At 46.3% G+C, this 15,395-nt stretch overlaps 1 protein-coding gene across 3 annotated transcripts in view; it reads left to right on the top strand.

Moving 5' to 3' along the window:
- Positions 1-754: 754 nt before the first annotated feature.
- The window catches only part of SEMA3F (semaphorin 3F), a 159,247-nt gene continuing 144,606 nt past the window's right edge, over positions 755-15,395 (top strand). For 2 of the 3 annotated variants that reach the window (XM_087709269.1, XM_087709267.1), the window contains exons 1-2: positions 755-1,130; positions 12,352-12,511. In XM_087709269.1, the coding sequence (XP_087565395.1) occupies positions 12,400-12,511 (112 nt within the window). In that variant the 5' untranslated portion in view covers positions 755-1,130; positions 12,352-12,399. Of the gene's footprint in view, positions 1,131-1,596; positions 1,793-12,351; positions 12,512-15,395 lie in introns of those variants that run through there. The other variant, XM_087709268.1, reaches the window with a different exon arrangement.

Genomic DNA, 15,395 nt, shown 5'->3' with positions numbered 1-15,395 from the left:
CAAAGGACTCGCTTTATTTATTTATCCCCACCCACCCACCCCTCAACCGCCGCACGCTGCCTCTGGATTTATTTTTTTAAGAAAGTCCCTTTCCGAAAGCAGGCAGCTGGGAAGGAGAAGGGCGAGCCGCGTATGTGCCCGAAACGCGGGCGATTCCGACAATCACAGCCTGGGTTTCGGATCCGGATCGCGTTGCTTGCAAGAGGGCCGTGGATGGAAGGCGTCGCGCAGGACCGTTGGAACCGAACCTAAAGCCGGCAGGAGGGGATGGGTGGAAGGAAGGCAGAGCCATCCTCTCTCCCGGGAGACGGTCGGCAACCCACCTAGCCGACACCCAGAGCGCGCTCCTGGAATCCCGCGGCTGCCCGCCGTCCGCCCGGCCAAGCCCAACCCAGCGCAAGGGAGGGGCGGTACAGGTGGAAAAAGAGGGGGCGCGGCAGGGAGGGGATCGGCGACGGGGTCCATGCCCCGCTTGAATGGCCGAGGAGGTGGGAAAGGGGCGGGGCTATGCAAATCGCAGGCAGTAGAAGCCAATTGACTGAATAGGCTTTGGGTGCTCGATGCGAGAGAGGGGGATTTGTAAGCATATGTGTGTAGAGGAGGAGGGTGGCGGTTTATTTCCCCCTTTTTTCTTTCTTTTTCTTTTTCTTTCTTTCTTTTTTTTTTGCCAAGTGGGCAGGAGGGTCCACAATCAATATTTTTTATTCTTTCTTCCTGCCTTCCCTTCCTCTCCTTTCCATCACCACCACCCCCGCCCCCCACCCCACTTGCGCTCGTGCGCTCCTGGCGATCGGCCTGCGGCAGTCACGAACTTCGAAGGGGCAGCCCGCGCGTTCGAGGCTGGGAAGAAGCGGCACGGGGAGAAGAAAAAAAAAAAGTCAAGCGCGCCGTTCGGGGCGCCTCGGAATCCTCCAGCCGCCTTTGGCCGCCTTTCTGAACTTGCTCCGCCGCGAGCGCGCCAATGGATTGGGAGAAGAGAGCGGGGTTCCGCTCCTGAATTCCACTCCGCAGACCCGAATTGCGGAAGGCGCGGCACTTTCGATTGGGGTCCCCGGAGGAGCGCTCGCCTTCCTTTGGGCGAAGGGAACAGGAAGGACGGCGGCAGTGGGACGTCGCTCCCAGGACAGCTGGTAAGAAATGCCCGATAAAGGGCTGTTGAATCTTCTCTCTCTCTTTCTACCTCCTTCCCTCCCCTCTCTCTCTTTCCCTCTCTCTGTCTCCGTCTCTGTCTCTGTCTCTCTCTCTTTCCCTCTCTCTGTCTCTGTCTCTCTCTTTCCCTCTCGGTTCTGGGTTGGGGGAGCTGGGAGCGAGCGCTTCTCGGCTCCTCCGGTGTCTTGGATCGTCTGCGGCGGCGGGGTTCGCTCCGCTTGCAGGCAGAATAAAGGTACGTCTGCCCGGAGAGAGGATTAAGCGCCTAAGCAGATTTCTCTTCCCCGCTAATCGCCACCCGCACCTTCAAGCCTTCACCTTTGTCGCCGCCGCACTTCCAAATGAGCGAGTCTGGCGGCTCCGTCGGGAGAACAGCTGGGCGGTTCTCCCGTCTCTCGGCAAAGGTGCGGGACGGGAGGGGGCGCGGAGCCGAGAAGGGCGGGGAAGCGGAGGTCAGGGAACGTCGCTCGGCGCGGGGCTCTGGCAGCTTCCACTTTCGGAACTCCTTCTGACCTGGTCCCGGACAGCGAAAGGAGACGGTTGTCAAGCGGGGAGACCGACCGACAGACCGACCGGTGGAGAGGAGGGAAAGAACTATTTCCGATTGCAAACTTTCTGCGGCCTCTTCCCATCCGGGAAGTAGGTTAGTTTGGCCCTTGTTTTACCTCCGTTGGCCCGGAAAGTGGAGCAGGAAATCCCGGAAAGTGAGGTGTAGAGGAAGAAGGAAGCCGAGGCAGACATCTGGACCGCTTTCACGCGAAACTGGTTTTTTAAAAAAAAACTAAGGTGGGATTGGAATCTTTATTAGTATCTCTCGGCCAAAGTCGGCCCTTTGCCCCAGAAAAAAGAGGGGGCTCATATAGCTAGATCTCTCTCCTCCTCCCTCCTTCCCTCCCTCCTCCTTTCTTCCTTCCTTCCTCTCTCTCTCTCTTCCCCCTTCCTTTCTTTCCTTCCTTCCTTCTTCCTTCCTCCTCTTCTCTCTCTTCCTTTCCTTCCTTCCTTCCCCCCTCCTCCTTCTCTCTCTCTCCCCCCCCCCCTCTGTAAGAACGCAGGCTATTCTGTATGTTTGAGTGGCTGCCTACGATTATTTGGAGGGAACGCGGGAGGGTTAAAGTCCCGGAGTTATGAGAAGAGGCAGAGCAATAGAATAGGCGAAGGGGCTGAACGGAGGAAGAAGCCAGATGACTTAAGAAAAGTATCACCTTTCCAGACCAACAAAGTATAGGGATTCGGAGTCGCACTGCATTGAAAGCACGCTTGGCGTGTGTGCATGTGTGTTTCCGTGTAACCAAGCCGACTGAAGTATTAAGTCTTCAAAGTTCAGTCTCCCAAGAGACCTTCCCTCTTAGGTAGATAAACGCCGCCATAGCTTTAGAAAGGTGGCGGAGTCGCGCCGCATCCGGGAGCCCCTTTCCTCACCGGTGCGCTGGCTCGCTCGTCGCTAGTGGTCCCACGTCCAGGACAGGAATCCCGGCGCAGATCTGAGATGCGGGGCGTTTGCTCTGGACCTGCGGATCGCGGGAGGAGGAAGAGGAACTGAGTGGCAGTTCTGTGTACAACCTGAGCGGGAAGTCACGAAGCGCGGCTATATTTTGGGGCGACGGTGCGATCAGGCTGGTTCGGCGAAGGCTTGAACTCTCCAGGCTTCGGGAGAAACGAGCCGGGTAGGGTCAGACGGTCCGAGCGTCCCCCCTGTTCTCTCCCTCCCTCCCTCCCTGGCCTCCTTCGGGCGCCGCGAAAGAGCGGACGCGCTCCGAGTTGGCTGGTGCGCTGCGAAGGTTAGAGACTCGTCTCAGTTCGCCTGCGAACGTGCCGCGGTGGTTTCTCGATTGCCGACGCCTCGGGGAACTGGAGCGAGGCTCGTGTTTCTCTTGGCCCGAGAGAACAGGCAGCCTTCTTGCTTAAGAGGCCGGTGCTGAGCCAGCCAAAGCCTCGCTCGTCCCGTCACCCGCCGCGGGGATTCTGGAGAAAGACCCGGGCCGGCTGCTGAGCTCCGGAGCTAGGCAGGCCCCGCCGTGGAGTTGCTTTTACCCGCGTCGCCGGCTGTCACTCGACCCGAGGGGAAAGCAACTGGTTTCCTCGGCGGGGCGGGGGGGGGGGGGGAGTGCGCCGAAGGAATTTGTGCTTCTGATGAACCTTACGGGAAAAGACCCACCAGAAACGCGGTTACCATAAGCTTCGAGAGTTCTCCTTCATTCATTTATGAACGAACCCATTATATTGGCCTGCATTAACGTATGAGAAAGAAAGAAAGAGAGGGGGGGGGAGAGGGAGGGAGGGACGGAGGAAGGAGGAAAGGAAGGAAGGAGGGAAGGAAGGAAAATAGAGAGAAAGAAAGAGAGAGGCGGAAGGGAGGAAGGAAGAAAAATAAAGAAAGAAAGAAAGAAAGAAAGAAAGAAAGAAGAGAGAAAGAGGAAGGAAGGAAGAAAAATAGACAGAAAGAAAAGAGAGAGAGGAAGGAAGGAAGGAAGGAAGGAAGGAAGGAAGGAAGGAAGGAAGGAAGGAAGGAAGGAAGGAAGGAAGTTGGTCGATTTTCCTGGCAATTAAATGAAATGCAAGTAGGGCCTGGCCAATGCCATTTTAAAAGGTTTCCAAATCCACACTCCAACAACTCCTTCTTTCCTCCCTCCCTGTTCCTTTCCTGAGAATCCTCATTTCTCACTGCAGCATGAATGGCAGACAGGCTTTTTTTTTATGAATGAGGTTTCAGTGGGGGAAAGGGATGCATCTCCTGATCTCCATGCATGGCAGGACATGGCTTTCAATAAAAATGGGCTCCCTTGTGCTTTCAGTCTTGTACAGTCAACATTTGGGGAACTTTCACAGGAGACAGTTCAATTCATCTAACTGTTCAACTAGTCTGTTACAACAACCAGCATAAAGCTTGGTTAAGTCGAACCCGTTCTGTCAAGTTCCTCTGGTGCTGTGTATCACAAACAAGCAATATTCACATCTGGCACAAGCAGGGGGAGAGAAATCCAAGTAAATCTCTCTTTTTTTCCATTATTACACATGGACTGAAATTTTTAAAAGAATACTCATTTTCTTAATGTACAGTTAGTTTGAAGAACTTACCACTATCAACATACTCAATGTGGAAGTCATTATGATCCACTCTGGGGGCCACTGGAATAATTGGAATCCCAAGGAAAAACCTGGAAAAGCCAATAAAACTCGGTCTGCAGTTAGTAACAAAGATGGTTGTGGAATGCACACTTTCCTTCTCAGTGTGTTTTCTACACATACTACTACAATTTTTGGAAATTGAATTGAATTGAATTTATTATATTTCTATGCCACCCTTTTCCCAGAAGAGACTCAGGGCGGCTCACAACCCAAGTCAGGGGGGGGGGGGGAAAGGGGATACAAATAGGGAAAAAAGACATAGACAAACAATACCACAATTTTAAAAACAACTCAACAGGCACACCATTCGAGCGGGGACAGGAACTCATCAGCCCCAGGCCTGTCGGAACAGCCAGGTTTTAAGGGCTTTGCGGAAAGCCTGGAGGGTGGTGAGGGTCCGAATCTCCACGGGGAGCTCGTTCCAGAGGGCTGGAGCAGCCACAGAGAAGGCCCTCCTCTGGGTGGTCGCCAGTCGGCATTGGCCAGTGGGTGGAATTTGGAGGAGGCCTAATCTGTGGGATCTAATCCATCTATTGGAGGTAATTGGCAGCAGGCGGTCTCTCAAGTACCCAGGTGCAATACCATGAAGGGCCTTTTAAGTGACGACTAGCACCTTGAAGCTTATCTGAAGACCAATAGGCAGCCAGTGCAGCTCGCGGAGGATAGGTGTAACGTGGGTGTACCGAGGTGCACCCACAATCGCTCGTGCGGCTGCATTCTGGACAAGCTGAAGTCTCTGAATGCTCTTCAAGGGCTGCCCCATGTAACTATTGGGCAAAGAATTCAGTAAACTTATTTTGTATTTGCTACCAGGTGAAAATTATCAGAGGACAAATAACATGCATAGTTATGAAAAGTGGATTTTGCAATAGATGGGGGGGGGGGAGGTTGGAATTCCCAAATATCTCTGCCATTCCTCTTCCTTCACTTCATTGTGATTTTCAATTAATTTTCAGTGGTCACCCAGCCCAGAACTAAACATTCAATCTTCATTGCACTGATATTTTCTCCACTTGGTATTCTGCAAAGATTTTCCTCCTTCTGCTGATGCCTGCCTTTTATGAAAGGATGCAATTTTGACTACATAAGGAGCAGAGGTGGGTTGTTCTTGATTCAGCCTGGATTGGGTGAACCGGTAGTGGTGGCGGTTGGAGGCTCCGCCCACCCAGCTGGACGCTTCCGCGCATACACAAAAGCGTCACGCACACATGAACCGGTAGTAAAAAATAAATAAAAACCCACCACTGATAAGGAGCCACATTCAAGGCGTCCATACTGGCTTGCTTATTTATTAAACTAATTTAATTCTTCTGTTTGTATTATAGAAAGTTTTAAGCTGGTTAACAAAACAGTAGACTTATCCTAATAAACTAACAAGGTAATACCCTCACAGACAAACAGACAGTCAGCCTGACAGATATAGATAGATAATATAACACAATCAAAACATAGAATCACATGAAACTGCCTGAGGTTAGCAAGACAAACCCTTCTTATTCTGTGGGTGACAACCATTCCTATTTCAACAAGTCCTCAAAACTAGCTCTTCCAAGTTTGGGCAAAGTAGTGGCAGACCCTCTGGAGAGAACTAGATTGTCCATTCATTTCTCCCCCCCCCCTAGATATTTCCCTCTCAAATTTATTGCATTGTTATAAACTGATCATACACCATTCAAAAAACAAGAGCCTATTTGGTGTTGGGCTAAGGCAACAGGCTAGAAACCAGGAGACTATGAATTCTAGCCTTGTCTTGGACACACAACCAGCTGGGTGGCTTTGGGCCAGCCTTGGGGAAGAAGTAATGGCAAGCCATTTCCCAAACCCATTGCTAAGAAAATTGCAAAGATTTGTGCAGCCAGTTGCCAAGAGTCAACACTGACTTGAAGGTATCCACCCATAGCCACATTGGAGTTGCTCAGCCTATAGGTTAAATAAATAATTGCCTCTTTCTTTGTCTGTTGGCATCATCTCCTCTACCCAGAAGCAAAAGTTTACCTTCAGAGGAGCTTAGGGAGCCCCATGAGACCTGCCACCCCAACTCTGCCCATCAATATCTCTTGCTGCTTCCACTCCACCAAAAATGTCTACGTACAGTGGTTGCCCTATTATACCTAATGGTACGTGTTGGCCCCAGGAAAACACTGGAAATAAAAAGGAGATCTGTGTTCCTCTACTCCCCCCCCCCCCGCTTCTCCAAAATGATTGTATGAAATCCCTACCAATAATTGGTCAAATGGAATGAAAATGCTCTGGGCATTTTCTGTCTTTCTAATCACTTCTAGGAGGCACAAGAGAGCCCAGGAATGTAGCTAATAGCAACACTGCTGTAAAACAGACCTGAGATTTCATGAGGCTTTAATAGGGCAATGTTAGGAGACCCGCGACTAGATCGGAAGCTGTAATGATTTTACTGGCATCGTTGCCCATTAGTGGTCTACACATATTAACAGAGTTGTTAATAATTTTCTCGCATATTCCTTCTCCCTCTTTCTTTCTACTATTCTCTAAAGGGGATTCCTGTTCTTTCTCTGAAGGCCTGGTGGTAAAATGAGTGTGATCAGAAGCTCCTCTGTTTCTGAAGTGGATCAACTGAAGTGAATTAACAGAGCTATCAGGAGGTTCCCCCAATTTTCTTTAGTTCCCCAAATATTCACGTCACTTACAATTGATCTCCTTATTTATGGGAGATGATGAGTGGTTTAGCTCTAACATATGCAAAAGGCCTCTTAAGTTAGGCACATGGGCTTACCTTATGCATAGTGACATATGAGTCAGTTCAGTCTATTTCCACCAGCAAAGTGCATAAAACTTTAGAGCCAGGGAACGCTGCTGAAAACACAGCTTCTCTTCATGTATATATTTGCATTTATCTCACAACTTCCAGCTACTTCTATTGTTCTCCCCCTCCTTTTTTCCCTTTCAATCTTATCTTTCTCCCTGCCCTACCCTTTCCCTTTGTTTGCCATCTCACTTGTTCTCCCTGGCACGCTCATCACCATCCCAATGCAACAGCATTATCTGCCAGAACTATTTTCTAAGGTTGGCAGCAGGGTTTTGATTCAACTGCAGTTGATCGAAGCAGTTATTTCACAAGCTGATTTCAGATTTTAGACATTCGGGTTCCCCCCAAATCCCTAAGTGAGTGCTGAGTGAGGAATCTGCAGAAAAAGAAGAGGAAGTGCGAATGTGTGCTGAAAGAAAGTGAAATAATACAAATATTTACCTAGAGCAAAGGAAATTGCTATGATATATTGCCCCTGGGAAGCTTTAACTCCTCCGATTGTGGTGTATTGCCCACAGCTGAAGAAAGCTCTGTCTTCCTATGGGCCCATCCATTATTCTGAATGTCCTTACAGCCAGGTTGGATTTGTTTGAATGATTTCAAGGATTTTCCTGTGAAATCCCTGAAGTTTGTTTCTGTCATTAACTCCTATTCCCGTGCACCTCACCGGTTAACCAGAGGGAGCAGTACTGAGAACGCGCTCCCTTTGTTCTGATCTCTGTCCCGAGCAGAATGTGAGCTGTGCTTATAGTTCGCTTTGCCTTTGTGCTTTGTGTGTATGTCTGTGCGTTTCACTGCAAATTGTTCTGGATCAGCCTAAAAAAAAATCTTTCTAGAAACTCACTGTAGTGCTAATAATATGCATGTTATACATTAGTTTTGAGGTTTTTCAGATACCCTTGTTGGAGAAGAGCTCTAAATACCTAAACAGATTTTGCCTGTTCACATGTAGACATGCTGTTTGAATCATTCTAACATGGTTTATAACTGTATCCAGATGCACGTTTAGCACAATAGAAATAAAACAAAAAAGGAATTTAAGAATGTAGAAGTTACCATATTTCTGAGTTTCAAGCCCCTTGTAATCCATGCAAAAAAAAAGAAGAAGAAACGTTCTTAGAATATGGGTGGCACCAAAGGGCCTGTTTTCTTTGCTGGAACAAGAAGAAAAGAAGGAAAAGTCAGAGGTCTCCGGAGGCAAGGCAGGCTCAGCTGGATAGAACAATGTTCTGCCTTCTATTAGCAGAAGGAAAATTCAGCTGTGCTGCAAAAGGGGGAGAAAAAAGAGAGAGAAAAAGATGGCAAATGCAGCAGAATGTGGGTCCATATTTTAAGAACATCTTTAGGTGATGCCTTCTGATTGTATTACATGGCGGGAGAATCTGGAGGCTATGTAATCATAACATGCTGAAGGGATTTGCATACCTGATTTTGTGTTTTACTTGCCAATTTCTTGGGATAAAGTTTAAGTCCTCAGAGCAAGTGTCAACCAAATATACTAAAAAAAATCAATTACCCTAGACTCATTGAGAAATTTATTTATTTGTTTATTTTAAAAAAATGTATTTGTTGCCCATTTTGTATCCAACAACTCTGGGTGTCTTTTATCATACCCCCTCCAAGGAAGGCGACTTGCACCCAGTGATGTATTAACCATTAAGCAGACTAAGCACCTGCTTAGGGCACCAGGCCCAAAGGGGGCACCACAAAGTTGAGAAAGAAAGAAAAAAACCAATGAAGATTTCTACAGGATGTACACAGGAGGGGCACCAAGATTTGGCAGTGCTTAGGGCACCAGTGAGCCTTAATCCGCCACTGCTTGCGCCCAGAAGAAATTGCTTTTCCAGTCTATTCAGTGAAAGCGGTAGTATTATGGGTAGTATTAGGACCATCGTTCTGGGAAGTCATTTTTCTATAGCACTTTGATACAATTCCAGATGCCAAAATTGCATGCATTGGGTCATATTTCTGCTTTTTAAACCTCCACCAACTGCAACCACAGAAAATGGACAACTATGGTGTAATTAGTTGTCCTGTGTTCGAATGGATACTTCACCTGTACTGTACTCTAAAAAGGCAGATCTTCTGGGAAAGAAGGCCAGGGAGTCGGTGCTGAACCAGAGGGACTTATGTAAAGGGCAAACATATCTTTTTTTTTTTTTAATGAGAAAATGATTGTCTTCAGGAAACGATGACATGTTCATATGAGGAAATGTATGTTTGTCATCATCACTGAAGTTGGGGAAATATAGGTGTACCTTATACCCAACAAAGGGAATACTGTAAATTACACCTACAGAAAGTCCCATTTAGCAATAGCAATAGCAGTTAGACTTATATACCGCTTCATAGGGCTTTCAGCCCTCTCTAAGCAGTTTACAGAGTCAGCATATTGCCCCCAACAATCCAGGTCCTCATTTTACCCACCTCGGAAGGATGGAAGGCTGAGTCAACCTTAAGCCGGTGGGATTTGAACAGCCGAACTGCAGAACTGCAGTCAGCTGAAGTAGCCTGCAGTGCTGCATTTAACCACTGCGCCACCTCGGCTTTGAACTTTGGGTAGTTACTTTCACTGCCCACCCACCCCTTCCCGGCACTCTAGCCAGGCCAAGCTGTCAGATCCCCTCCAACTGGTACATACAAACTCTCTCTTTTCCTGTGCCTTTTAAAGAAAACACGTTTGGTCTTTGGGTGGGTTTTTCTTTTTTTGTCTTTCAAATAATTAAGTCCAGATTCCTCCTGCCTGGTAGAAAATGGAGACAGTAGCGTGCAAGGGTTCCTTCCCCTGGTTCACTGCTCTTCTGTGCTCTGCTGGAGAGCCACGGAGGTAGGCAGGGGCAGGGGAAGAATGAGCAGCCCCAACTTTGCCTCTGTCTCCGAGGGAAAGGGCTGCTCCCATGAGAGTCCCTAGTGGGTGGGCTGCTGGCTCTGGCTCCTGCCGCTGCCATGAGATAGGACTATAAGGACTCTTTTCATTCCTGCAAGGAGACAACTTGATTACTGCCCCTCAATCAAAACCTGTTTACTTTACCAAATGAGAGCAGCATGTGAGCCTTGTTAATTGCAGTTGGGCTCCAATGGCCTGGCTGGGATTCATTCCTCCAGTGAAAGGGAACCCTTCTCATGTACTAGCAGTAGAGACAGAGTGACCCCAGTTGCACTCATGGAAGGGGGGGGAGTCCCGTCCCCATCCCCCCCCCCCGTGCTCAGGGCCCACACTTGTGTTACAGAAGCAACTTGCTCTAACGTTACTGAGGACGCTGGCAACATGCTGGATTAATTCTTGGCGTTACCTTTGTATCCAGACATGAAAAAAATCATCTTGAAATGCGTACACCAACTGGATCAGCCCTTGGATCTCTTTTCATCTAAGGGAGGAGACAGGTCTAGTTGCATTGAAAAGTATAGTAGTCATATTTCTTTTGAGGAATATTTACTGTATGGAAAGCTGAAAGGGATTTTGTCTAAGAGGCCTTCTTAACATGAAGAGATTTAGCAGAAAACCCAGAGGGCAGCAAAGGATTACACTTCATCTAGGAAATGGTCCTGTTTGTGTGTGTGTCTGTGTGTGTGTGTGTGTGTGTGTGTATACACATTCAGTTCTAGGCAGTCTAATGCCAAAGAATATCCATATCACTCTAGAATGGGGTTAACATTCAAGATCCTTTGTATTTGATGCTCTTGTGTAACATTTTCCCCTATGTGCTTAGATTATATTAATCTGGTTCATTAATATTAATTGCTTACTGACTTGTGTGATCCCACCACTGTGATTTCTTCATTGCCATAAGAATCCAAAAACCATGGTTAATGCAATGTGTCAATCAGGTGGTCAGGATGATGGTTTGGGATTGTACTAAAAACATGAGAATTTATATGGTCATCTGCCCTTAGGTTTGGAATGTGTCCACAGAAATGTTTTTTAAAAAATGTTAAACATAGCATGAGTCTTGGCATCACATTCACCATAAGGAAAAATCACTTTTGTTCAGTATTTCTTCAGAGCCTACAAAAGATATAAAGTTCCAGGTGTCATCATGGCATTAATGCAGACTATTGGGGAGGGGGTTATATCAGACACCATTTTCACTGAGATGCTCTTGTGCAACTTCTAACACTAATTCTAATACTAATTCTATTTATTTATTTATTGGACATATCCAACAAATCTTCCTCCTCCTATTTTCTCCACAACAACCCCATGAAATGGGTTGGGCTGAGAAAGAGTGACTGGCCCCAAATCACCCAGCTGGTCTTCATGGCCAAGGCAGGATTTGAATTCCTGGTTTCTCATTTTGTAGCCTGGTGCTTTAACCCCTAGACCAAATTCTAAACTACTGATGGACCATCCCACACCGGAATGGGGCAACTCACCACAGTCAACTAGACACGGCTAACTCACCACTGCGAGACAACTCACAATTCAATTTAATTATTTAAAATAATTTTAAAAATAATTTTAATTTTTGACATTCACATTTCATTCTGTCCTTCCTTTGGCACCCTTTCTTTAATAATTCTATTCCACTATTTGTTTGATATTAAGGCACCTCTTGTCCTGTGGTGAGTTATCCCACAACAAGTTGGCCATGGCGCGTTGACTGTGGTGAGTTGTCATAGACCCATCCAGTGGTGGGTTTCAAAAAAAATTCGAACCTACTTTGTGGGTGTGGCCTCCTTTGTGGGAGTGGCTTGCCAGCCATGTGACCTGGTGGGAGGTTGCCGGCCATGTGTTTTCTTTCTCTCTCTCTCTCTCTCTCTCTCTCTCCTTCCTTTTGTCTCTCTGTCCCTTTTTCCTTTTTTCCTTTCATCTCTCTCTCAGTCTTTCTTTCTTTCTTTCTTTCTTTCTCTTTCTCTTTCTCTATCTGTGTGAGTCTCTGTGTGAGTCTCTCTCTCTGTGTGTGTGTGTGTGTCAGTGGTGGGTTTCAAAAATTTGTGGAACTCTTCTGTAGGTGTGGCCTGCTTTCCGGGTCCACTGGTGGAACCTCTTCTAACTGGTTCGGTAGATTTGATGAACAGGTTCTATTGAACTGGTGCAAACTGGTAGGAACCCACCTTTGGACCCATCCCACACAGCATCAGTTTCTTTGCCATAGCATCTTCTTTCCTGTTCCAAAAGTTGAATTTCTCATCCTTAATCTGTTTATAAGAAAACAGATATTAACTCCCAGGGTCTGTGTAACCTCCTGAATGGTTTAGCCAATTAGGTTAGTAGGTCATTTTATTCCTTCAGTTCTCAGAAACTTGGGGAAGTTAACATTTTTTAATCTTTTCTTTTCTCCTTCTTCTGCTAGAGTGGCTAAGACATCTGCCTGGATTTTGGATCCCCAGTTCTCTGCACCATGCCCTTAGTTGGTTTTTTGCTCTGGGCCATCCTTCTCATTGTGAGCTGGTGGCCCACATACTCCAAGGATTACCTCTTTGCTACTCCAAGGGTGCAGCTCACTTTCAAAGGTAAGGACACCATTTCTGAATTAAAACAGCATTAACAGTGTGATGGTAAACTTGTTTTGGTTTTTACTTTCTGGCAGTCGGTGGTTTATCAAAAGTTCTCTATCTGGAACATAGGTTGGAGACAGACCAAGATCCAGACTTGAAAGTTTCAATGGCTAGTTTATCCAAATGATTATTCTGTTTCCAAGGAAGCTGCTTGAAGCAAATCCTTTTCCTTAGGACTCTAGCCATGATTATAAACAATGCTTTTCTAGAACAGGTTCCGAGAAGCCCCTGGGCTAGCAGCCTGCATCAATCAAGCACATGGCACATTGCACTTCAGTGCCTCTCTCCATCTGGAGAGAACTAGCCTTGCAGCTTGTGGCTTTTCCTTAGATCTTTGAAAGAGTCAAGCACCATGGCTGGCAGTGCAGGCAGCAGATTGACAGCTCAGTGAACCCAAGCTGCTGAATGCACTGAAGAGTTGGCAGCCACTCGTATACTGAAATCCCTAGGAAGGGACTGCGCTACAATGAATGGGCCCTCTGCCTGTTGCTGAGAAGGAGACAGGTGTTGGGACTCACTGTCTGTAAATGTTCAGGGTTAGCCGGGGTGAAGCAATGATTGCCTGTGAAGGATGCTGAGCTGAGTTGACAAATGGAGCTCCAAGGGTAGGAAGCTGACATGGTAGCCTCAGCATGTGACTACCCACTAGGAACAGATGGTTGTACCTTATGTGTCATTTCCTCTTAACTTCCCTTCCTTTTCCAGGCCGCAGGGAGGCAGACTAATGTACTTATTATGACTGATGTATATTTAGACTGCCTCTTCTGGGTTCACCAGAAGGGGATCATGGAGAACCCGCCTTTCAATATCCCCATTCAATATTCCCATAGCGTATATTATGTTGAGCATGAGAGCAACAGGTGTGTTGTGCAGTTCCTTAGGGGGCACCTTTAGGGGAACAGTCTCTGGTGTTTTATGGGTCATAACCAAAGGCCATCAAAAGGTTAACCATCAACTCTGACCCTAAAACTATAAGGGGGTAGGAAGTTGATTTTGCACAATGCCTAACTTGCTCACCTGTGAACCCTCTGAATTCTTGACAGCCCAGTAGAAAAGTTGATTGTTTCTCTGCTGCTCTTCTTTCTCTAAACAAACAACTTTTCAGAATATGTAGTGATAATGTATGAACATGGAAGATCTGATCTATCTACATACCTCTTTAAATCAACTAGATAAAAAAGAGCAAACATTGTATTTTTTCCCCCACAGAGTAAACACAGAGTAAATTGTGAAAAGTTGAGGCAGCTCATCTTCTATTGCATCCACTCATCCTAATTTCAGATCTAGTTTGTTTAAATCGTAAATATCAACATGGTATGAATTAACATGCTAGTCTGTTGAGATACTAGTGAGATTGAGGGGCCTAGAGTATAAAAATACTATTAGATGGATGCATTGCAACATTGGAGACACCTGTAGATACTCTGAGATTCTGTTTCTGGCTTCTCTGATTTCTGGTAGTTTTGACAATATTTGAATTTACCCAGATTTAATTTTCTCATATGGGTCTGGGGTCAAGTCCATACATTTTGTGTGAATGTAGGCTGTTTTTGTGCTTGGAAATATGACTTGAGAAACGTATGTCATTTATTACTCATTCAAAGTTTCAAAACACACTAAGGTACTAAGAATATTTATGCTTGACAAATTGAATTACATGCCACAGTGACCTATCCTAACCTACCATTTCCTATGTTTTGCGGATAAAGTGTTTCCCACACCTGCATTTATTATTAGGATGCTGATTATATTCCCATAGGAGGACTGATGGACTAGTAAGGTAAAGGTAAAGGTTCCTCTTGCACATATGAGCTAGTCATGCCCGACTCTAGGGGGCAGTGGTCATCTCTGTTTCAAAGCCGAAGAGCCAGTGCTGTCTGAAGACATCTCCGTGGTCATGTGCCTGGCATGACTAAACACTGAAGGCGCACAGAATACTGTTACCTTTCCACCAAACGTGGTTCCTTTTTTCTACTTGCATTTTTAATGTGCTTTTGAATTGCTAGGTTGGCAGAAGCTGGGACAAGTAACGGGAGCTCACTCCGTTATGCGGCGTTAGGGATTCAAACCGCCGAACTGCCGACCTTTCTGATCAACAAGCTCAGCATCTTAGCCACTGAGCCACCGGGTCCCAATGGACTAGTAGCCTTCCCCAAATACACAAGAAATCTAGGCTAAGAACTGCAATCAAGGAAGTATGGCTTAGAGAGCTATGTCTTCCAAAAGTGGGGAAAGAGCGTGCAGAGAAGTACAAGAGGTCCATCCGAGAGGTCTATGTCTCCAGTATCTGCTGCCTAAAGTTATTGCTTATGCTCAGTAAAGATAGGACAGCTCTTGTCTTATTTTAAATTATTATTATAACTCTGCTTTGCCCAGAGCTGTGTTCTCTTTGTGTTCATCTCTTTTACAAAGAAGGATTTAATTCTGGAGAGCAATCTGACCTTTTCTTTGCAGAATGAAAGGAAGAACAAGGGCAGATGGAAACATGATCCATTCTGCCTTTAAGTTGTGTGTGTGTGTATGTGTATTTAATTGAAATCCTCCTTTTGGCTTGTTAAAGATTTCTGCACCCCGTGGAAGAGAGAAGTTCAAACTGAGGACTTTGAAAAATAGTGTCTTTGAGGTCTTTTATAAAGGGGTTGGTTTCCTGTTGTTAATCTACATTTTTTAAAAAGTGGAAAAGTATTACCTTTGCCAGGGAATTGAGGTTTTTTTCCACTGGATCACCTGACCCAAGGTTTTTCAGCTTTGATAATAAAAAAAAACCTGCCAAAATAAATCATAAGACTTGGCAATAGAGCTGAATGCTGCTGGGAAAGAATGGCCAAGACGTCTGAAG

The sequence above is a fragment of the Thamnophis sirtalis genome, unplaced genomic scaffold (assembly GCF_051295495.1).
Source record: "Thamnophis sirtalis isolate CommonGarterSnake01/CBP01778 unplaced genomic scaffold, rThaSir2_p1.2 scaffold_3, whole genome shotgun sequence".
NCBI lineage: Eukaryota > Metazoa > Chordata > Lepidosauria > Squamata > Natricidae > Thamnophis > Thamnophis sirtalis.
This window is presented reverse-complemented; position numbering and strand designations above follow the sequence as displayed.